Raw genomic sequence first — 23,571 nt, 5'->3', positions numbered from 1 at the left:
TTTGAATGAAAACGAGGAACCGGATGAGTCCAATCACCTGTTGGCAGCGCAGCTTCCGGTCTGACGGGGACACACCTGGAAAAAAGTGACGCTGATTAACGGACAACAAAGTCGCCATTTTCCTCTAGACTGATGGACGTTAAAGCCCCAAATGTCCGGTAAATAAGCTGACATTATGAGTTAAAGTTGTTTTATACTCCTTTACAATCTTTTAAATGTCTTTTTTTGTTGCTTTAACTGTTAAAAAACGTTCAATAAAACGCCCGAAATGTAAAAGTTTCGGTTAACGGCTACATCAAAGTAAATGGCCACAGTAAGCTAGCAGTTAGCTTAGCTATTAAAGCTAACTGACACAAAAAAGGAGAAAAGTCTCAAACAAAATAAACTTTTTCCAGCTGAGATATCAAGTCATGAATGTGCATAACACTTGATATTTGATATTCACGTTTTATTGAAATACGGTAGAGGAAAAAAATTCAAATATATGTTTCAAACATGGACAGCAGGTTAGCTAACGGTCGTGCTAACAGCTACTTGTTGATATTTTCCAAATGGCAGAAAACAAATAATTTTATAGACCCAAAATTATTGATTATTTAGGAGAGAAAATTAGTTATCCCTCTAGCAAATATAATTAATTCAATAACGCCAAATATTAACCCTTAAGGTCTGCTTTAATATTACACACACTCACAGCAAGCTTAAGAAAATATTATACATTAATATTATTTTCTACTTAAGTTATTGAGTTAATTTTCCAACCAACATCAGTCCTAATCATCAACATCAATTAATTAGTTTTCAAAATTTTAACCCTTTAAATGCCAGGTTTTTGTCATGATGCTGCTGTGTTTTAAGATGAAAAAACTAAAATGAATTACTTTCAATACAAAACATGCAAAGTAGATTTTTTATAATTCATTTTTGATGATCACAGCCTGTCATATGCCAGTGGTTAGCAGCAACATAGATTTTTATACATTAAATTTTTTGTGCAGTGTTAAATACTCACACTCACACCACTCACACCAGCACAAAAATGTGTTTTTTAAAAATCAGGCTAAAGGGAAATATTACAACCTACACTGATATGATTTTTTACTTTCATTGAGTTAATTTTTTCATCCAGCCTCAGTCCTAATCAAAAATATAAAACATTAATAATTAATTAATTTTCCAAATTTCAACACTTTAAATGCCGGTTTTTGTCAAGATGCCACTTTGCTTTTAGATGGAAAAAAATAATCATTTTCAATATACTACATGCCAAATAGATTTTTCTTTTTTATGATGATGACAGTCTGGAGTATGTCGATGATCAGCAGCAACATTGATTGTGACAGTACATCTAAAGGAAATAGCATGTATTCGATCCATATGCCGAATATGATCAAAATGACGTCATCAGGTAAAAATGACTCTGCAGTAGTCTGAGCTTGTTGGAGACTATATATTTTTACCTATTTGGTCCCAGACTGTTAAGTACTTTTTTATTCATTGTTTGCAGCAGCATCTTCCTTTTAATTCAGTGTTTCATTGTGGTATTATGATCAGATGTCGTGTAAATGCAGAGCAATTATTTCAAATATTCCAGTTTTTAAATATTTACATCCACGTTAGACGGAGCATGAAAACCGTGCTTGTAAAGGGACAGTCCAGTCATGTTTATGCAGATAAGTTCAGTGTGGACATGATAACCTGACAGTCATGTTGTAATGTTTCAGGACTCTGACTGCACCAGCAGAGGGAGACTTTAAACCACCAGTGCGCACCGGTAAGCACAGTTTTTATTTACTGTTTATTGATACATGTAGTGGCAGTTTGTCTGCAGTCGTGTCTCTCATCTTCCAACTGGCAAAGGAAGACTTTCAAAGAGAAATGGAGCACAAGATTTCACAGCAAAAACAAAGTTTTGAAAGAAACCATGGAGAAATGATGAAATCAAAAAAAGAAAAGATATCTGAAAAACCAACTGCATATATGAGCGAAGAAATTAGACAGCTAAGAGATGAACTGGAAACATTAAAAAGAAAAACTGAGGCATCGGAACAACAAAACAAAACTCAGTACAAAAAAACTCTTCCACTGCCTGAAGTGTCAGTACTGTACTTCAGTTCTGACACTTTGGGTTGTTTATACTTATACTTTACACTACTACTGTTTATACTCAGCATTTAATATCGCCACACAGTGTGTATTTTGTTTGTTTCGCGTTTTACACTTTATGGTCCCCAAAACACAGTTGCACCTTGTAATGAACTCCTGCCTTGTCCTTTGTCTTGTACATGGATAAATCATTCTGGGAAACAACAGACACGTCTTCAAAATTAATGGTATATTTTCTCCATATTATTTGTAAATCTTCTTCTTTTATTATGATTTTTTTTTTTCAAAAATTAGTTTATACCCTTAATTCCCTGCAGCTGTGAAACTAACATAGTTTAACCTCAGACTGAAATATGTACTGAAGTCAGACTTGTATCTTTTGGTTTTTTTTTCAGTTCAGGTTGTGCATAATATTATTGAATACAAAGACATCAAAATAAAAACCTTATTTTTTATTTTTTGTGACTCGTAATAAGTATTATAATACATATTAATAATATAACAGATATAAATGAAACGGGCATTTGTGACTTTTATATTATTTGTTTTTATATCACGTGTACATGGTCAGTGTCTTTTCTGTTTTGTTTTTGTTGTGTGGTTTTACAAAGTAGCTTGAACTACTTCTTCTAAGTAGTTGTAGTTAATCAAAGGGCATGTCTCGATGTCACTCGAGGGCAGCTTTGCTCCTTCTTCTTCTTTCAGTGTGAAGTCATCGGTTTGCGAAGCCGTGCTCTCAAAGTTACTTTCCCATCACAGTGAAATAAACATGTTCAGTTACATTTCCAGCTTTTTTCTTTGGCTCCGAACACATCTCAACATGTTCTGAGCCGATTCTTCAGTTTCACTGTCATCATCTTGGACTGATGGCGCAGCACACCATTAAGCAGGTAAGAAAACTGCCAAAATTAAGTAATTACTGAGACACCAAAACTCAGCTTTGAGTTAAGGTTGATTAGCCTACATGAGTGTGTGAGTCTGACATCTGTAACTGGACACTGAGGAGTGTCAGGTGAGCTCAGGTGAGTGCGGGCTGTTCAGATCAAATCTGTCATTTTGAAGGACAGATTTCTTCATGTGCTCTGATGATGATCATAAATACAGCCCTTTCTCAGGTGTGACGATTAGAGTTAACTAACTGTGATTAAACTCAAACTATCCATATTAATCAGAATCTGTTTTTAGAACACCAATAATTGCGGGGCTCATTCTTGTGTTCAGTTAGTAATCTCTGTACGTTTATCATGTCGGTGGGATCAGGGTTATTTGATTAACTGAATAATTAATTGCCTGCGCCTTGCTCCGCTATTTGGCCCTGAGAAATTCCCCAGAAACCAATGGAGAGGTGTTTTGATATTTTTAGTATCTTTATTGTGACGTGCCTGTTTCAACACGCAGCCGCAACGGCCAAAATGACACAACAGGGGAGGATTTTTTTAATTAGGCAGCTGCTGAAGGGATGTGAATGAAAGGCTGGTGGCTCATTAGACGAACGATGAGTGTACAGAGGACAGAGGAGACATAGAGGGAGCTGCACCAGGTAAGACAGACAGAGCACGGTTTATTTCATACACAACAGCTTTACAGAGTGCCTGACATAATGCATCAACATATTTAGAAAAAGAAAGAAAACAGCACATTAAACATTAAACATTTAAAGTAAAAACTATTTTTTAGGAAATTAAAAAGTTCAGGAACACATTCATTTAGGTGGGCGAGATGGCTCCTGATTAGTGTTTGGGTTTGATCACAAGTCATGCAAAACGTTTGTACTCTGACTTCAGGGGGATTTTTTTTACATTACTTTTTTCATTTTTACATTTGCTAAATATATATTCAAGCAGCAGTATGATTAGAGAGTGTGTTTGTGGTTAAAAGCTGTCGTAATTGAACATTATCTTGTGACTGTTGTGTCTGGATGGATTTGGACTCATCTTGAATTGCCTACTTTTGGACTAGGCAGTATTCTGTAGAGTTGTTTTATTTCATCTTTGTTCATAAAGTATTAAAAAGTACTGCATTTAATATCAGAAATTCACCAATATAAACGCAGTGCAGGAGAATTATTAATGTAACTGACACAATGTAATGTATATTTGTTTTTCTGTATAAACCAAATATTGGAAAAAGACGTCTGTTTTCTCATTAAATGCTTAAAAGGAAAAAAACACAAATTAACCAGGAAACAAAAACAAAATAATAAATCTGTGTCATTTCGCTCTCATTCTCGGCGGTAGTCCCACTGGTGTCCGCTGTCATTGAATGCCAGTGTCTCCGTGGGTGTCCACTCCGCTCTTATTGTCCACCGGTGTCTCCGCGGGTGTGTCCACCAGTGTCCACTTTGCTCCTATTCTCCGCGGTGTCTCCATCGGTGTCTGCTCCGCTCTCAATGTCCGCCAGTGTCTCCGCGGTTGTCCCGCCGGTGTGCGCCGCTGTCATTGTCCGCCTGTGTCCAAAAAACCCCACCAGCTCATATACAGCTGTGTACATAGATACATATGTACATATTCATAGGAGTATCTAGTTGCATCAACTCTTCTCTCGATTAGAATTGATTTTATTGATTGGTGTTGCTACTTTTCTGTCTTTTGTTCTGAACCAAGATTCATCAACATCAACATTTGGATCAAATTCAAACTTTCAGATTGAAGTTAACAGAACAATCTGAAGTTAGATCTGCTGTAAGTCCGATTGAAGTAAAACGAGTGATCTTTAAGGACAGTGGACTGAACTGTGTGTTGTTCTTTTGTTTGTTTGTTTTTGACACCTGCATGTGAATCTTCCAGCTGGACTCTTACTTTCACTTTTGCAGGTGTGAATGTTTCTGTTGGGAATGTCGTCATGTTTGTCTGACAGAAGATGGAAACTTATTGGGTCCCGTTTAACTGGCTGTGCCTCTACTCACATCATTTTTAGTATCTCCTCAATTAATTGTATTACCTGGGTCCGCCTTTTCCCAAAACTCACAGCCAAACTGTGATCTAAAGCTGTTTTCACACCGCTGCGTGGCAACCACCCCGACAACCGCCTAACTCCAAAACAGATCCCCAAAAAAGCAAAATGTTTTCACAAGCAGCTGCATACTGTAGTAAGACAAGTTGAATCATTGAAATTTCTTAAGATTTCTGTGTATTTGGACAATTTACCATTCACCTGAAGTTTGGTGGAAATGGTTTCCCAGACCCAGTTCTTTCGTTCCTCCGTATTGTCTTCTTCCTGCTTTTGACGTGTTATTTGATCAGTGAAAGCGCCCAGCGGCAACCGCCACAAGCTCAACACGGTGGTAGAGCAAAATCTGCACCCGTGCACATGGTCAGCACCTGCTTCATATCCCTACCGACGTCTTAGAAACCACGTCCCATCATTACAATGAAAAAAAAAAAAAACCAAACAAACATATTTTGGCCATACGTGACCATTTATTATCTTAGATGAGCGCCCACCATCTTTATCAAAATGTGCCGTCTCACCTAATGTGATCAAAAAAAATAAGGATCATCACTTTGAATAAATACAACCTTGAGCTGAAGGCAAAATGCCAAACTACTGCTATGAATACTAAAATGTTACCTGAACCACACCTTTGGCACATGTAAAAAAAAAAAAAAAAAGAAGAGGAGAACCTGTTTAAGGCGAGGGACAGGCTTTATTGTTCCAAACAATTCAAAGTCTTCCTTTAGTTGAAACTGATTTGTGTGTAATTATCTCTGCCAGGTGTGTGTGAGAGTGTTTTCATATATCTGCAGCTAATCTTGCAAACTACTGGACCAATCGCCTCATACTTTGTGTGCACCTGTATGATTGTATGCTGCGGTGGTTTACAAATGTTAAAAATCCTTTTTTATTCCGACTACTCTCTCCTCTTAACCGGCTGGTAGGTTTTCCAGAAATTGGCTCATATGTCTGTTTTAATTTGGTTTATTGTTTTTATTTCCTGCATTGTTGTAATGTAACCTGCAACAAAAGTTAATACTGTTAAAAGTCAATTTACTTGTTAAAAATGCATTCATCCTTGTAATTATATTGTATCTGTATTTCACATACAGATCATGTTGGCAGGGAAACCCAATCTGCTCTTTAGCTTTAGTAAAAACATAGGCGAGGCCTGAATATATGCGTATGCTTGAATAACAACAACTGTCTGCGGTCAGACTTGGGCAACCCCGACAGAGATCCCTGCTGTGGTGATGTCAAAAATATTATGTCACACGTGTTTGTTTTAAATGAGTGCAGAGGAGCACATGACTGCATAAATATGTGTCCATGAACAAAAACTTCTGCACACATGTGACTGGGTAAATGAAAAAAACAGCCTTTTTTAACAGGAAATTATTAGTCAGTAAAACCATTTTTTTCTTTTTTAGGTTCAAAGATTAAAAGTCTTCTGGTAAATACGTCTCTAGTGTTTCCGGCAGACTGACATCATGGTGACCGCTGCACCTGGTGAGTCCTGTCAGAGTATTAGTCTGCACACATTACACACGTGATGGTTTTTTATTTTTGTATACATGAACTTATCCATGTGCTTTCAGCAGAAATAGCCACTGGTCATTTGTATTTGTTTGCTGGACTAACAGGAAGAAACTGTGAATCCATTTGATTGTATTCTCTTGATGTGAGTAGGTTAGCTGTGCCTCCTGATTTTGCATTTTCTTTTCAGTGTCTGAGCTGAGGATTGTTCTTTTGGGGAACAGCTGGTCTCAGAGGTGTTCAGTGGGGAACTTCATTCTGGGAGCAACCCTGTTTTACACTGAAGAAGAACCAGACTGCTGTCTGCCGATCAGTGGACGGCTGAAAGAGAAAAAAATAGTTGTCATCAACACTCCAGATCTGCTGCTTCCCAACATCTCTGAACACAGACTAAAAAAACGTGTTGAAGACTGTGTGAGACACTTTGATCCTGGACCTCATGTGTTCCTGCTGGTTCTGCAGCCTGAAGACTTCACTGAGGAACAAAAACTGAAGCTCTGCAGAGTCCTGAAACTCCTCAGCAATCAATCGTTTGATCATTCACTGGTTCTTATATCGACACCCAGAGAGGAGAGTTCAGGTTTAGTGGAAGAATATTTGCGACATCCACCCTTGAACGACATGATCAGAAGTTGTAGAAACAGATTTATGAGGCAGAAGAGCCTTGAACGCCCAGAGCTGTTTACGCGCTTAGATCAAATTGTAAAGAACACGGGAGAGCATTTGAGGTGTGATTCATTCGAAGATCCAAAGATTACTTTACCTGGCGATCATCAAAATGTGAAAAAACAGGCAACATCCTCTGTCGACTCAGACTCTGCTAGACCTGGTGGTAAGTGATAAATGTGTGATAAATAAGTCTTCATTAAGGAAAACCATTAAGTCAGCACTTATTTTAATGAACTGCGGTGATCTTTTTGTAGGGCTGAAAGCTATTGTGGATGTGACAAAAAACTATCTTTCCAGCTGTAAGTGAATTCATTACAAATGATCATCATGTAATGTACACAAAGATCTATAGGATGCATTTTATATTTTGGGTATACTGTTGTTTTTTCTTTCACAGGGTTAACACCAGACATGTCATACAACCCGTCAGAAGCGCAAAGCAAAATGACGCAAAGTAAGTAAAGATTGTTTGATCGAGTCTTTGACATGCCACAAGCAAACATTCAACATGTCTTAAATCTGAGGTTCGCAGTCACTAAGAATGTGATAGATGTTTTGCAAATGTGAAATAAATGTGTCGGGGTTGACACTCTTGAACAAACAGTGGCAAGAACCCTCTAATTGCGGCACCTGAGAAATGTAGCAATGTGTTTTACAATTATTATTTTTTCACTTGTTTATTTTTGGCACTTTGAGCACTGTAAACCAACTGCTATATACTTCCATTATATTAGAGTGATGGCAGACATATCCACGACTGATATCTCCATCACTCAGCAACTCACACCAAAACTATCTAAAACTAGACTAACAACCAGAACAGCTTTTTAGAGGGAAAAATATTGATGCTGGAGTGAACCGTCCTATTAAAAGTATTGACAAAAAAATAACTAGTCTAAGGTAAGGTGCATTTTAGAAAAGGCACAATATTATACAAAACCAGAAATTGCAAATACATTCTAAATTTCATTGCAGTTCTTTAAAGTCAGCCTTATTTGTTAGGGCCCTAAATTTAGTTTATTTCCAATACTTTATAAAACACTAAATATTCATGTTGTTTTACAGCATCTGCACTCAGGATTGTGCTGTTGGGCAAAAGTGACGATCCAAAGACAACACTCGGCAGCTTCATCCTTGGTAACCAAGACTTTAATTTACAGAAACATACGCCAATCAAAAACTGTGTGCCCATCTATGGAGAGTGGAGGAGAAATTCGCTAACAGTAGTGAAAACTCCAGACATCTTCGGTCTTTGTGTGGAAGCAGTCATAGGAGAGATGAGGAGCTGTGTGACTCTTTGTCCTCCTGGACCAAATGTCCTGCTGCTGTTAGTGAAACCTCCTGAGTTCACACAGAAAAACAGAGAAACACTGAAGTTCATTCTGAGTCTATTTGGTCGAGATGCTTTAAAGCACTCGATGGTCATTACAAAACAAGAAGAGGATAAAACATGTTACTCCATCAGGCAGCTCATTAAAGACTGTGGAGGAAGACAGTACCACATGTTAAAAAATGACCACACACTGTTAATGGAGAAGATGGAGAACATTGTGCAGGACAACAGAGGATCCTTTCTCACCTTCACTGAAGAGACCATCAGACCAAAGTCTGAGCCCATGAGACCAGCTTTAAACCTGGTTCTGTGTGGGAGGACAGGAGCAGGGAAGACTTCAGCAGCCAAGGCCATTTTAGGTCAGACAGAGCTTCATCCAGAGAGTGTTAAACATCAGGGAGAGGTGTGTGGACGTCCAGTGTCCCTGGTGGAGCTGCCTGCCTTGTATGGAAAACCTCAGGAGGCAGTGATGGAGGAATCATTCAGGTGTGTGTCCCTCTGTGATCCTGAGGGCGTCCACGCCTTCATCCTGGTCCTACCTGTGGGTCCCCTCACCGATGAAGACAAGGGAGAGTTAGAGACCATCCAGGACACGTTCAGCTCTCGAGTCAATGACTTCACCTTGATTCTGTTCACTGTGGAGTCAGATCCTACAGCTCCAGCTGTTGTTAACTTTGTAAAAGAAAGCAGAGACATCCAGGAGCTCTGTGAGAGCTGTGGAGGCAGATATGTTGTTCTCAATGTCAAGGACCAGCAGCAGATTGCCAAGATGTTGAATATGGTGGACAAACAACAGTGCTATACAACAGAAACACTTGCACATGCCCAAATAGCCAAGATCATCCAACAAGAGAAACTTATCAACATGCAACATGCTGAACTTCAGATGCTAAAAAAGAGCACCATCACTGGTAAGTATGTTAACAGCTTTCCCAGATCTAGACATCAGACTACACTATTGAGCTTGTACTGTTGTCATTGAGTTTATTGAATGGCTACCAAAAGTAATTTTCAACAAGCTGGGTCTCATTTAATGAGGTCCATATCTAATGATTGATAACGCTCATCCCTGAAGAGGACAGAATTTCTGCATTAGTATTCTTGGACCAGTCCTCCTCTCCATGCACATGCTACCTTTGGCAGTTTCCTTTTTTAATGCAGAAGATGCGTAGATCAACCTAAACTGCAATGTTGCAAACAATTACTAGAATATTGAACATCTACAATACTTAACTCCCTTAAAATGCCTTAAGCCAAATGATGCTGATGAGACAAGATGACAAATTATAGATAAAAATGATGCAAATACCTAAATCTGTAACAGACTGTTCATTGACCCTTACAGTAACTCAGCAATGTGGAAATCTTGAAGTCATTTTTGACTGCAGAGAAGCATGTTGAATCAGTGGTTATATTGTGTTTCCTACATCACAGAAACATTTTAAAGATTAGATCTTTTTCATTCTGCCAAAAATCCATGAACTATTTTCGTGCCTCCATTACCACTGGACATCACTTGACTAGGCTGCGTGTCTGCACAGGAATATTTTCAACAGCATTTTTCAGTTGACGTGATGACAAACTGTTACTGAAATATTACCTGCCTGTGCTATGACATGTACTGTCAGATTAGTGACCCCGGGTTTTGTTATTTCACAGGTGATGATGAGAAGCAGAGCTCAGAGTGTCTCAGGATTGTGCTGATAGGAGAGACCGGCTGTGGAAAAAGCTCCTCAGGAAACACCATTCTCGGAAGAAAGGAGTTTACCGCTGAACAAAGCCAAACATCAGTCACAAAACTTTGTCAGAAAGCAGTTGGTGAGGTGGACAGTCGTCCTGTTGTTGTGGTCGACACTCCTGGTCTGTTCGACAATAGTTTGTCCCATGAAGAGGTTAATGAGGAGATGGTGAAATGCATCAGTCTTCTGGCTCCAGGACCACATGTCTTTCTGTTGGTGATCAAAATTGGTCGATTTACACAGCAGGCGAAGGAGACATTAAAACTCATCAAGGAAGGCTTTGGAAAGAATTCTGAAAACTTCACCATCATTCTTTTCACTGGAGGAGATTCACTGGAAACTGACGAAGTGTCCATTGAAAAATATGTTAAAGAAAAATGTGTTGATTCCTGCAAGAAACTGATTGCTGACTGTGGAGGAAGATACCATGTGTTCAATAACCGTGATGAACACAACCGGACACAAGTCAGAGAGCTGATAACCAAGATTGACTCCATGGTGAAGACAAATGGAGGCAGCTGCTACACTAATGAGATGCTGCAAGAGGCCGAAGCAGCTATAAAGAAAGAAGTAGAGAGGATCCTAAAAAACAAGGAAGAAGAGATACAGAGAGAGAGGGAGGATCTCAGAAGAAAATATGATGAGGAACTGCAGATGATGGAAAGAAGACTGGATGATGAGAGAGCAAAAGCTAAAGAGAGAGAATTCAGAAGGAAACAAGATATTGAAAACATTAGCAAGGAGCTTGACAAAAGAAGAAAAGACCAAGAAATGAGAGAAGAAGAGGAGCGGGTGAGGAAAACACATGAAGAATCAGAGAGACAGAAATGGGAAAAAAAACTTAAAGCTATGGAGATAAAAATGAAACAAGAATTGGAATCAAAGGAAAACATTGACAAGAAACTGACGCAGAAAACAGAAGAGATGAAGGAACAACAAGAGGCTTGGGAAAAGAAACAAAAAGAATGGTGGTTAAAAAGAGATCAGGAAAATAAGGAAAGGCTACTGGAGGAAAGTGAAATAACTGAAAAGTTCAAAGAAGAACAGAAGATTATGAAGGAAACGTATGAAAACGAGAGAAAGGAAGAGGAAAAAGAGCGAAAGGCGTTGAAGGACAAGTACGACATGGACCTGATGCATTTGAAGAAGGAACATGAAAAAGAGGCCAGAGCGAAAGCAGAGGAATTCAATGAATTCAAAGAGAAATGCCTAAAAGACCTAGAACGGGAGAAACACATGAAAGCAGAAGAGTACAACATCTTAAAGGCACTTTCAGCTCAAAGGGAAGAGCAGTTGGAGAAAAAACGTCAAAGACAGATCCATGATTTATTGAGGTGTCTCAAAAAACGACAAAATATCAAAAAATTCCGTGACTTACTGAAAAAACAAGAACAAGAAATGGAGAGAGCGGAAACTCGAGAGCAAAAGGAAAACCTGCAACAAATGCACGATAAACAAACAAGTGACATGATACAGGAACTTCTGAAAGACCTCGACAAACCACCTTGTCAGGTCTTGTGAAGATTTTTTTTGTTGTAGCCATGCTAGCGTCTTCGATCTTTGGATGGCAGTCAGTTTGTCCACCACTTTGGTCCAGATTAAAATATCTCCATAACTAGTTTGTGGATTGCCAATAAATCTAGCTGAGGCGTTGAACGTCCCTGGAGGATGGATCCTACTGACTTTAATGATCTTCTGAGTTTTGTTTCAGCATCGTCAGCTTGTTGGCTTTTTTTGGTGAAATATCTTGACTGGATACATTGAAATGATATGTGGTTCATCTGTCTTGTCCCCCTTCGGATGAACTGTAGTAACTACAGGTAAAGTGGACACCCAAGTGTCTCAATGTATGATTAATGACCAATGGACGATGGAGGTTTGCTTCCTTGATTACTTATCAGTACCTTTGTTTTGTTTTTATTTTATGTTCTTAATGTCTGCAGTTTTTTTCTACACCTCCGCCAGTAACCATCCGTGCCAGCACGCGTCTTTGTAACGTCCCAGCATTCATTGCCATGTTCTTGTGTCCCCAGACATGTGCATTTTCATTGTTGTTTGTTATATTTTATTGTATTCTTATATACTGGTGTCCGAATTGTTTGATTGTTAATTATTTTAGGGTCTTTAGAGATTATCTTTGATTATAGTGAAATGAAATGTTTTGATGTTGCGTTTTCTCCACAGGACCCAAATCACAGATATCAATGTAAATATATAAAAATCATGTATATCATTTGGACTGTTTGTCAGATTAATCAAAAATGATAATCAATAATGGTGTAGACAAGGAATGCCTCGATGTGTCTTTGTTAGTATGCTGTTAAATATTACTTATTTTTCCAACACACGTATTTACAAACCTGCTTCCATTTTTTAAATTCTCTTTAGAAAGAGCAAGAATTGGGCGATGGTCCTAGTTCTTCTTCTAAAAATTCTTGTATGCTTTGAGCACGGTGATATTTTCTGTCTGATTACCCATCTGTGTCCAGCAGGTGGAGCTGCAGCATCAAACACTGGTGACTGGAGTTTTACTCCAGTTAAAATTTAGATTTTGTTTTTAAGTTTTATTCTACTCTCTATGATTTTGTTTGTGTCATTTTAACATTTTTAACCTTGGTTAGAGGTTTTGGGTTTGATGACTCAAAGATTTGTTTTTGCTGACCCTCTTTTTTTTATGGAATAAAAATATTAGAGTTTTGTCTTAAGAGATTTACTGTACTTTTTACTTCAGTGATTTACTTCACTGCTGTGCGTGTTCACTGTTTTGTCCAGCAGGTGGAGCTCTAATGTTAAATATAAAATTGCTGCTTCTGCAGATCGGTTTTGATCACTTGATATATTTTGACTGAACAATTATCTAATGCATGTAATATACTTATAAATATCAACAATGCGTGTATGCTGTAAAGTGATGGACGACTTTTAGGACTCATACAGGTTTATATAACTTTAAAAAATCATTTTTAAAACGTTTATCGTCGCCATTTTCCCCCTCCCCCCGTTATCATTTTACTTTCACTTTTACCGCTCATCGTGGCGCAACAAGTACTGCATCAGGTGAGTCAACTCTTCTAACACTAGAAACTAAACCTAACGCTAAAGAAACTATCAAGTAGTCATAGTAAGTGGATATTGTTATGGGTGCTTTAGCAGAGTTGATATCAGATCAGTGAAGGTTTATGAATAAACTCTGGTCTGTAACGGTGGATGTCTGTGAAATCCGAGCTGACGTGATTATAGCGAGAAAACAGATTTTCTGTGTTTTGGTCTGAACCTAGAGCATCAGACATGTTTTCAGTTTGACAGTCTATATGAAATGTATGGATAATTAGATTTAGTAAGACGTCTGTGAGAAATGTTTATTGATGCTGATTAATGTTTAAGCTGAGGTGATGTGTAGAGTCGCCATGTGATGGAAGGAAGTCAGAAGTGACCAGACATTTTTTTTATATAGCATAAATGTGCTGTAAGATGACGTGAGAGACCCCAACACCCGGAGACTGCTGTTAGACGTTGTATTCATTAAGCTACTGTGTCTTTTAGTTTATTTTGAGGTTTCAACACATTTATGTCAAAGTTATTATTGTTACTGTTATAATTATTATTGTTATTTTTGTTATGCTCAAACCCAGCAGCTGGTTTCCAGTTGAATTCGTCCCTGATGTTGTTTCCAGGAGAGTGACATCATGGCAGCAACAGGTGAGTTCAGTCACATTTACCTCAGTCAGGAGAGACTTCATTTAAGATTGATCATAAATATATTGACCTGGTGCACAGAAGGTTTAATATGAGCCTTTGGTTACTCCATTGCCACCTCATTAAATTTTTAGGGTGCAGAGATTTCATGTTTAAACAGACATGAGATGTGAGAAGTGGTGGTGGAGGATGGGTTGACGAGAAACGCCTCAAATTCTGGATGGATGTGATTTTGGAGGAGGGCTTCTGAAATCCGGGGTGCTGGAAATAATGAGAACTTGAGCAGAGTTGCATATTTTGTCTGAAATGACAACTGACAGTAGCAGAGAGGCAAATAGATTTAATCTTAAAGCCAAATGTGATGACTCGGATGAATAAAGGGGCAAAGTCTGGTTCAATCAGGCGAGACAGGTGAAAGTACAGGTACTTGTTTGACACAGATAAGACAGTAACCGATGACAAGTAATGATTAAGATCTGAAGGAAAGACTTTGCCTCCTGCAGAAAGATTTTGTGATTGAAGCAGCAGCAAGATAAGCACGATTTAGTAATGATTGACAAGTCACAGCACATTTTGATGCTGGCAGCCATGTCTCAGCCAGGATCAGCCCGTGTCTTCTATGCCCAGTCAGGCCCAGATTTGGCCACCATCAATGGGCCAGAACATGTTTCAGTGCTGGCTGCTGTGTTATCCAGCTGCCATGTCTCAGCCAGAATAGGCCCGTGTCCATAACAGTTAAATCTGGGCCAGATTTGGCAGAAGTAATAGGGTCAAAGCTCACATTTGGCCCCATGGAGACAGACCTCAGCTGAGTCATCTGTGTCTCAGCCAGAACTGGGCAGAGTCTGATGGCAACCCAGTTATGTACAATGAGACCAACCCGAAAAAACAGTCAAATTTCATTTATGTGCACCCATACCCGTACAAATACTTGACTGAATCTGCCACCTAATGTAATCAATTATTCTCATGCACTAAGGTTTCTAAACTACTCAAATACTCAAATGTTTCTTCAAAATGCACAGTGTTGTCCTTAAATCCTCTCCAGTTTTGTCTGTAGACTTGTCGATCAAAGGAAGAAACATTTCTTATTCTAATCTAAAATTATGTAAAAACACAAACACATAAAATATGAATACAGACAAGTCTACAGCAAGTGTCCCTTTTTGTTAAAGACTGCGTCTGCCTGTACTGCATTTAAATAAAGTATTTTTCTGCATCTTTACAGCCACAAATGATCAGAAACCACTGAAGCGGAACAGCAGTTACCAATGGCTGCCACCAGACAGTGAGTTAACCTGACCTGAGTCAGAATAATGTTTGTATAAAATAATATCCAGAATCACACTGTTTGTATTTGGTGGGTACAATCTCACATTTACTTCAATTTGAATATTTACAAATCCATTTTTGGATATCTTTTTAGATGACGAAGTACTATTAAAGCCCCACTCATTGTTTCTAAACCATCATTTTTGATTTTGTTTTGGTAGAAGTCTACACCAAGAAGGATTTACTAATTCAGTGTTTTCTTTTCAGTGTCTGAGCTGAGGGTCGTTCTGCTGGCAGACAGCTGGTCTGAGAGGAGCTCAGTGGGGAACTTCATCCTGGGAGAGACTGTGTTCAACACTGAGGAAGAACCAGACCGCTGTCTGAGAGGAAGAGGACAGTTGAAAGACAGAGATGTAGTTCTGATCAACACCCCAGACCTGCTGCATCCTGACATCTCTGAAAACAAACTGACAGAACATTTGAAAAACTGTGTGAGACTCTCTGATCCTGGACCTCATGTGTTCCTGCTGGTTCTGCAGCCTGAAAACTTCACTGAGAGACACAAACTGAGACTCTGCAGAGTCCTGAAACTCTTCAGTGATCAATCATTTGATCATTCATTGATCCTGATATCACCACCCAGAGAGGAGAGTTCAGGTTTCACAGACAAAGATGAACCAGAGCAGCCCTTAAAAGACCTGATCAAGAAATGTAGATACAGACACCTGAAGCAGAAGAACCTCGAACGTTCAGAGCTGTTAACACGTTTGGGTCAAATTGTAGAAGAGAACAATGGAGAGCATGTGAGCTGTGATGTGTTTGAAGATGCAGCACCACCTTTGGTTTCTGATCAGGACACCAGTCTGAAACAAACAGGAGAACTCAGTGTTGACTTGGATCCACCAAAAGCTTTTGGTAAGTGCAGGACAGTGATTTAGTTCATGAGAACTTTATATTTTATAATTTACTAATTTCTGTGTAATCACACTGTCATATCTGGCATTATCTTTTACAGAGACAAAGGCTCCCAGTGAATATACCCTGTCCCATCAGCGTAAGTAAATTACATGTTATTATCTGAATCCATGCATTGGCAATCTACAGCAAATCTGTCACCCAAAACATTAAATCCACTGTCATTGATCGTCTTGTTACAACCCAATGTTCTCCTGAGAATTTTGTAGTCCTGACATTCATGTGGCTGCATCTTGATAAGCACCACCCACTCAAATGCTGTTGCAGACTGACCACACAGCACATGTTACATCATCAGATTTGCATTTCGGGAATACGGAGGGCAGGCTGATTTCTTGTGCTTTTTGTCAAATTTCTCAAGCCATTCCTGAAGAGTTTTTGTAGTGTGGCATGGGTCATTGTCCTGCTGAGGGGTCATATCACACTGAGATATTATATGAGCTATATGCTAATATCTGTAGTATCAGACAAGAGATTTGGTTAGCATTTTTTAGTATCTGTGTCATGGAGAATTGTGGTTGATATATTTCAAAGTGGAGGGCACATAGTTTGATGCAGTACGAAGTGACTAGTCATTAGTGTCTGCATTCCTCTTTGTTAAGTTAATGACTAATTGCAAGTGTGATGATTTATGAGTAATGAGGATTTTGTCAGTGGAATCTTCTCTAACTTAAGATATATCTGTTATTTCACAGCATGTGAATTCAGGATTGTGTTATTTGGAAAAAGTGAGGACAAAAAGAAGACACTGTGCAACTTGATCACGGGGAGCAAACAGGTGCTATATCATAAAATAAATATCAAAAAGCAATGTGAGGTCGCCTGTGGAGAGTGGAGCGGAAAGCCTTTGAAAGTTGTGAAAACTCCAGACATCCCCAGTCTTTCTGTGGACGCAGTCATAGAAGAGATGAGGAGCTGCATGACTCTTTGCCTCCCTGGACCAAATGTCCTGCTGCTGATGGTGAAGCCTTCTGAATTCACAGAGAATAACAGAAAAATGCTGAAGTTCATCCTGAGTCTGTTTGGTCAAGATGCTTTCAAACACTCGATGGTCATTACGACACATGAGGGCGGTGAAACGCGTCAGTCTGTCAGTCAGCTCATTGAAGACTGTGGAGGAAGACACTACAGCATGGCTCAAAACAACCGTCCGTCACTAATGCAGAAGATGGAGAACATCGTACGTGACGCTAATGAAACCTTCCTCTCCTTCACTGAAGAGACCATCAGACCAAAGTCTGATCCCATGAGACCAGCTTTAAACCTGGTTCTGTGTGGGAGGACAGGAGCAGGGAAGACTTCAGCAGCCAAGGCCATTTTAGGTCAGACAGAGCTTCATCCAGAGAGTGTTAAACATCAGGGAGAGGTGTGTGGACGTCCAGTGTCCCTGGTGGAGCTGCCTGCCTTGTATGGAAAACCTCAGGAGGCAGTGATGGAGGAATCATTCAGGTGTGTGTCCCTCTGTGATCCTGAGGGCGTCCACGCCTTCATCCTGGTCCTACCTGTGGGTCCCCTCACCGATGAAGACAAGGGAGAGTTAAAGACCATCCAGGACACGTTCAGCTCTCGAGTCAATGACTTCACCTTGATTCTGTTCACTGTGGAGTCAGATCCTGCAGCTCCAGCTGTTGTTAACTTTGTAAAAGAAAGCAGAGACATCCAGGAGCTCTGTGAGAGCTGTGGAGGAAGATATGTTGTTCTCAACATCAAGGACCAGCAGCAGATCCCAGAGCTGCTGGATGCTGTGGAAAAGATGAAACTGAGACCCAATGAAGACGAACCACACGGCTACACAACAGAAACATACGCACATGCTCAAAGAGAAAAGATCAGCACACTTCAGGCTGAACTGAGAGACCTGAGATCAAAAAGCACAGTCAGCTGTAAGTACTGTGAATTTCAAGTTTTAAATATAAAATCTGTTAAATAATAGTCCTTTTTTCTGTGTCTTAAACCCGCTGCACATAACACCATGCAGTTTATACTGCTCTGTCTGCATATAAAGTAACTCAAAGTGTTTTTATTTCACAGGTGATGATGAGAAGCAGAGTCCAGAGTGTCTCAGGATTGTGCTGTTCGGGGAGACCGGCTGTGGAAAGAGCTCTTCAGGAAACACCATTCTGGGAAGGGAAGAGTTTGAAGCTGAATCAAGCCTTAAATCAGACATCAAACGCTGTCAGAAAGCATCGGGGGAGGTGGACGGTCGTCCTGTTGTTGTGGTCGACACTCCTGGTCTGTTGGACAGTAGTTTGAGCCAGGAGGAAGTCACTGAGGAGCTGTCGAAATGCATCAGTCTTCTGGCTCCAGGACCACATGTCTTCCTGTTGGTGTTACAAATCGGCAGATTCGCACCAGAAGAGAAGGAGACATTAAAATTAATCAAGGAAGTCTTTGGGAAGAATTCTGAAAACTTCACCATCATTCTTTTCACTGGAGGAGATTCACTGGAAACTGATGAAGTGTCCATTGAAGAATACATAGAAAAGAAATGTGACGATTCCTGTAAGAAGCTGATTGCTGACTGTGGAGGAAGATACCATGTGTTCAATAACTATGATGAAGGTAACCGGACACAAGTCAGAGAGCTGATAACCAAGATTAACTCCATGGTGAAGACAAATGGAGGCAGCTGCTACACTAATGAGATGCTGCATGAAGCAGACGTTGGGAGGATCCTAAAGGAGAAGGAAGACGAGATGGAGAGACAGAGAGAGGAAATGGGAAGAAAACACGAGGAAGAAATGCAAGCGGTGAAAAGCAGAATGGATGAACAGAGAGCAGAAATTGAAAAGGAGAGACAACTGAGAGAAAAACTGCTTGAAGAAAAGGAGGAAAAGATAAACAAGGAACATGAGGAGAGAAAGAAAGAACAAGAAATGAGAGAAGAAGAAGACAGGAAGAGAAAGCAAGCTGAAGAATTACAACGACAGGAGTGGAGACAAAAAGTCGAAGCTTTGGTGCAAAAATTAAAGTTGGAGTCAGAAATAAAGGACAGAGAGCTGAAGGAGAGCAGAGATGGGATGAAAAAAGAACGAGAGAACTGGGAGAGAAAACAACAAGAATGGTGGGACAGAAGATATCAAGAAGATGAACAAAGACGACAAGAGGAACAAACAAGACTTAGAAAACTTCAAGAAGAGTACGAACAAGAAAGAAAGAGAGATAAAAATCAGAGAATCAAAGAGGACCGAATCAGAAGAGAACAAGAGGAAAAAGAGAGAAAAGAGTTGGAGGAGAAACAGAAAGCAGAAGTTGAAAAGGAGAGAAATCTGCGAAAGAAACTACATGACCTACTTGAGGAAAAGGAGGAGAAGATAGAAAAGGAACGAGAGGAGAGAAGGAAGGAACAGAAAAAGAGAGACGAAGAAGGCAGGAAGAAAAAGCAAGAGGAAGAAATTCAGCGACAGGACTGGGAACAAAAAATTCAAGCTTTGGAGCAAAAAATAAAATTAGTGGCAGAATCAAAGGAAACAACTGACAGAAAGCTGGAGGAGAGCAGAGAAGAGATGAGAAAAGAACGAGAGAACTGGGAGAGAAAACAACAAGAATGGTGGGACAGAAGACATCAAGAAGATGAACAAAGACGACAAGAGGAACAAACAAGACTTAGAAAACTTCAAGAAGAGTACGAACAAAGGGAAAAATCCTTCAAGAAAACAATGGAAGAGGACCGAATCAGAAGAGAACAAGAGGAAAAAGAGAGAAAAGACAGAGAGGAAAAACAGAGAGCAGAAATTGAGAAGGATAGACAACTGAGAGAAAAACAACTGAAAGAAATGGAGGAAAACATAAACAAGGAACGTGAGGAGAGACAGAAAGAACAGAAAATGAGAGAAGTAAAAGACAGAACGAGAAAACTCGAGGAAGAAATTCAGCGACAGGATTGGGAACACAAAGTTTCAGCTTTGGAGCAAAAAATAAAGTTAGAGTCCGAATCAAAGGAAAGAAAGCTGGAGGAGAGCAGAGAAGAGATGAGAAAAGAACGAGAGAACTGGGAGAGAAAACAACAAGAATGGTGGGAGAAAAGATATCAAGAAGATGAACAAAGACGACAAGAGGAACAAACAAGACTTAGAAAACTCCAAGCAGAGTACGAACAAGAAAGAAAGAGAGATAAAAATAAGAGAATCAAAGAGGACCGAATCAGAAGAGAACAAGAGGAAAAAGAGAGAAAAGAGTTGGAGGAGAAATATAAGACAAAAATGGAGAATCTGATGAGGACGTATGAAGAGGAACCCAGAAAGAGAGCTGAAGCGTTCAGTGAATTCAAAGAAAGATACGACAGGCAGTTTGCTGCTCAGAAGCAAGAGCACGAGAAACAGCTGAAGGACAAAGACGAGGAGTACGACCTCTTAAAGGCTCTTTCACACTGCAGAGAGGAACAAATAAAGACAGACCACCAAAGTGAGATTTCTGAATTAGTGAAATGTGTGACCAAAAAGGCAGACAATGCGAAAACAATCGATGTCTTATTGAAAAAACATGAAAGGGAAATGAAGAATGTGAAAAACGACGAAGAAAAGAAAATTCTGCAGCAAATGCATGAAAAACAAATAAGTGACTTGATACAGAAACTTCTGGAAGAAGAAGAAACATCATGGTGTTCGATTTTATGAGGATTTGTTTCTCGTAAATGTCACAACAGCAGAGCAGTTTGAGACGTGCTTCGTTTATTGTGGAAACATTTCACGATGATAGTTTACAGTCGATTACTCTGCAGTACGTACCATGGACATAAAAATACTTCTTATTGGCTGCTAGTCTTTGCAGTGTTAAACTGCAGTAACCATAGCAACTGTACTAATGCTTCACTTTGTTAGCAGTTAAAAGAGTTTATTTTTTTAAATGCCTCACGTACAATACAAGACCTTTCATACAGTTAGAATTACACTCACACAGTTTTAATGTGACTGTGATCATGTTGATGTTGACTTTCATAAACATACTGCATGTTACAGGTAGTTTCAGCAATAATATGCAGTTTTTGGTTGCAGTGCTTTTTATTTGCCAAGTTTTAAGTAATTGCATTTTATGCAATATGTTTTATTTCAGCCCATATGTTTATGAAATAACTTGAATATATGGTAATATCGCTGAATTGTAGAGCTCAAACTAATGACTGAGGAGAAATGTGGAGCAGCTGAGAACGACTGCACTAACACATTCACACCTCATTATCTTATTTTGTAATAGTTTTTTGTTTTTTTTTAATTTACATCATACTTTGTGTTTGTCTGTTTGCCTGCTTTTATTGATTTATTTTATTATTGCGTTCCTGTTTTATTTGAATTTGAATATTCTTATTCAGGTGAGATTCTTTAGAAAGGTTTCTAAATCTCCTGTAATCTTGTCTTATTGTACTTCTGTTGTTTTATTTTGTGCAAATAAACCTTAAAATCTTTGAACAGTTGATGGATGGTTTCATGTCAGAGATCTAATCTGTTGTGTTTTCAGTGTTTTGTCCAGCAGGTGGCGCTCTAACATTAATGAATTGAAGCTTCTTTTGCAGCTCTGCACACTTTATTTGACTCTTTTAACAATATACCGCTTTTGTTGTTTTTCTTTTAATGATTTTGAAACCTGAACAATGAAAAACTTAAAGGTGATTTAAAAGAAATTTAAGCATTGCATGATGTCTAATATACTAGAACATTTTACCAAAGAAGGGTTTTTGAATCATTCGTATTCATCATATTATGAATTAGATCAATGAAAGTAAGTCGGATGAAATATCCTGATGATGTTGAGCGTTGTGTTGATACAAAGACTAAATGTGACCTGACACCATGACATAAATGTCACTGTCTATATGTTAAAATCCCGGTAAATTGATAATTTAAATGTGTTCTGAGTTTGTCACATCACAGAAAGATGTGTTATTAAACACCTGACCAAATTTGAATGACCAAAAAAAATGACAAGTCTGTAAAAGGTCTCAAAATCATTAAAAAATGCAGAGTATTCTCTGATGTGAAATCCTGGGGGCGTGTCCACTGGAGGAGCGGAGGCCACGCCCAATCGTGGGACTATGCTAATGTGCTTCTCGTTTTTATACTGCTACATCGTCAGGGGCGGGGCTATGCCGAGTATAGCTCCATTGCATCATTGAGCTATGGTTTTAAGCCCGCCCAAAAAAAATCTCAAAACAGGAAAATGTTGAAAAAACAGTCAACCATATAACTCCACAATACAATATTATAAAATAAAGGGTGTTTTTAACATGTTTTCAGCAATCAGTTTCCAACATCTAGAAGGTGTTTTGAAACAAATCTCTGAATTCACTTTACCCGGACTTTGAAGTCTGCAACAATAAGCAATATGCATCTAATATGATTTAATTCAATTTTTACTTATACTTTCTGGCGTCTGCAAAACTTTTCTTCTGGCCCTTCTTTTCCCCTCCCCCCTGCAAAAAGTTTAAATCGAGAATCTGACAAGGACATACGAGGAAGATGCCAGTTTTTCAGTTTTTAATTGTTATTTTTCTATTTATGTTTTTTAACTGTTTCAGTACTTGTTTTTTATTATTGTAAATTTTCTTTTACTGTGTTTATTGTTATTCGATATTATGTCGATATCATGTATGTGAAAACTTGAGGTAGCCCAGTCACCTCTAAGCCTAATTCTGATGCTGATATTATACAAATATGAATCTCTTCACATCATGCTAGCGTTAGCTCTGTTAGTTAACAGTCTGACTGTAATAGTTTAACTCGGCAGACAGTATCTGTATAGTAGCAACTAATCTCTATGTTAGAGATACTCAACTTTGCTCAGGGGCCACTTTTCCAAACTGAAGTCCCATACATGTTATAGGGTTTCAGGATGTAGCGACTAAAGGAAACAAACTAAAAGTCGCGGAGAGGCTGGACCTGGTCTACCGTCTGACACGCCAACAAAAAATTCCTTGAAATCCAAAAAATATATTTAAAAAAACTTAGAAAAGTGCAATAACTAAAAATAGAGCGACCCACTTCACCCTCTCCCCTACTAACCCAACACAGGTGAAAACCAAATATCCATAGATGGATAATTAATGTCACCGCCTATAATCACGTGACCCAACTCTACCAGTAACTGGAACCATGAAACTAATAAATTATAATATCCCAAAAACATGTAATAATGCCAAAATAAAAACCACCCCAAATCAATATCAATGTTAAAAAATGATCTCTTTTCTAAAGTAATCCATGGCTCCTTCAACATCGCCAGTAACTGAATATTTGTTACGAATCTAACCTTTAAATGGGACCTAATGTTAAGCTATTGTTTTTGTAGTTCTTCTCTGAGATCGAGATCAGCCGTGTA

General features: G+C 38.9%; 2 protein-coding genes across 7 annotated transcripts; both read left to right on the top strand.

The window, feature by feature from the left end:
* Positions 1-27: 27 nt before the first annotated feature.
* Positions 28-13,035, top strand: LOC148189661 (uncharacterized). 4 transcript variants are annotated; one of them, XM_088076225.1, is made up of 8 exons: positions 28-158; positions 2,896-2,996; positions 6,471-6,549; positions 6,767-7,408; positions 7,500-7,544; positions 7,643-7,699; positions 8,311-9,489; positions 10,238-13,035. In XM_088076225.1, exons 3-8 carry the CDS (start codon positions 6,531-6,533, stop codon positions 11,836-11,838), a joined length of 3,543 nt encoding a protein of 1,180 aa, XP_087932351.1. In that variant the 5' UTR covers positions 28-158; positions 2,896-2,996; positions 6,471-6,530; the 3' UTR covers positions 11,839-13,035. The 4 variants fall into 4 exon arrangements, with proteins under 4 accessions (XP_087932351.1, XP_087932350.1, XP_087932349.1 ...); XM_088076224.1 differs by lacking the exon at positions 28-158 and having other exon boundaries at positions 2,674-2,996; XM_088076223.1 differs by lacking the exon at positions 28-158 and having other exon boundaries at positions 2,674-3,646.
* A 150-nt stretch (positions 13,036-13,185) lies between these two features.
* On the top strand, positions 13,186-21,670 carry LOC121944733 (uncharacterized). 3 transcript variants are annotated; one of them, XM_088076216.1, is made up of 7 exons: positions 13,186-13,374; positions 13,953-14,016; positions 15,242-15,301; positions 15,553-16,200; positions 16,301-16,339; positions 16,956-18,143; positions 18,292-21,670. In XM_088076216.1, exons 2-7 carry the CDS (start codon positions 14,004-14,006, stop codon positions 20,874-20,876), a joined length of 4,533 nt encoding a protein of 1,510 aa, XP_087932342.1. In that variant the 5' UTR covers positions 13,186-13,374; positions 13,953-14,003; the 3' UTR covers positions 20,877-21,670. The 3 variants fall into 3 exon arrangements, with proteins under 3 accessions (XP_087932342.1, XP_087932341.1, XP_087932340.1); XM_088076215.1 differs by having other exon boundaries at positions 13,950-14,016; XM_088076214.1 differs by lacking the exon at positions 13,186-13,374 and having other exon boundaries at positions 13,399-14,016.
* The last annotated feature ends 1,901 nt before the right edge of the window (positions 21,671-23,571 follow it).

The sequence above is a fragment of the Plectropomus leopardus genome, chromosome 4 (genome assembly GCF_026936395.1).
Source record: "Plectropomus leopardus strain MGB_pleo_1.0 chromosome 4, ASM2693639v1, whole genome shotgun sequence".
Classification (NCBI taxonomy): Eukaryota; Metazoa; Chordata; class Actinopteri; order Perciformes; family Serranidae; genus Plectropomus; species Plectropomus leopardus.
The sequence above is the reverse complement of the archived record's forward strand: the minus strand, read 5'-3'. Positions and strand labels throughout refer to the sequence as shown.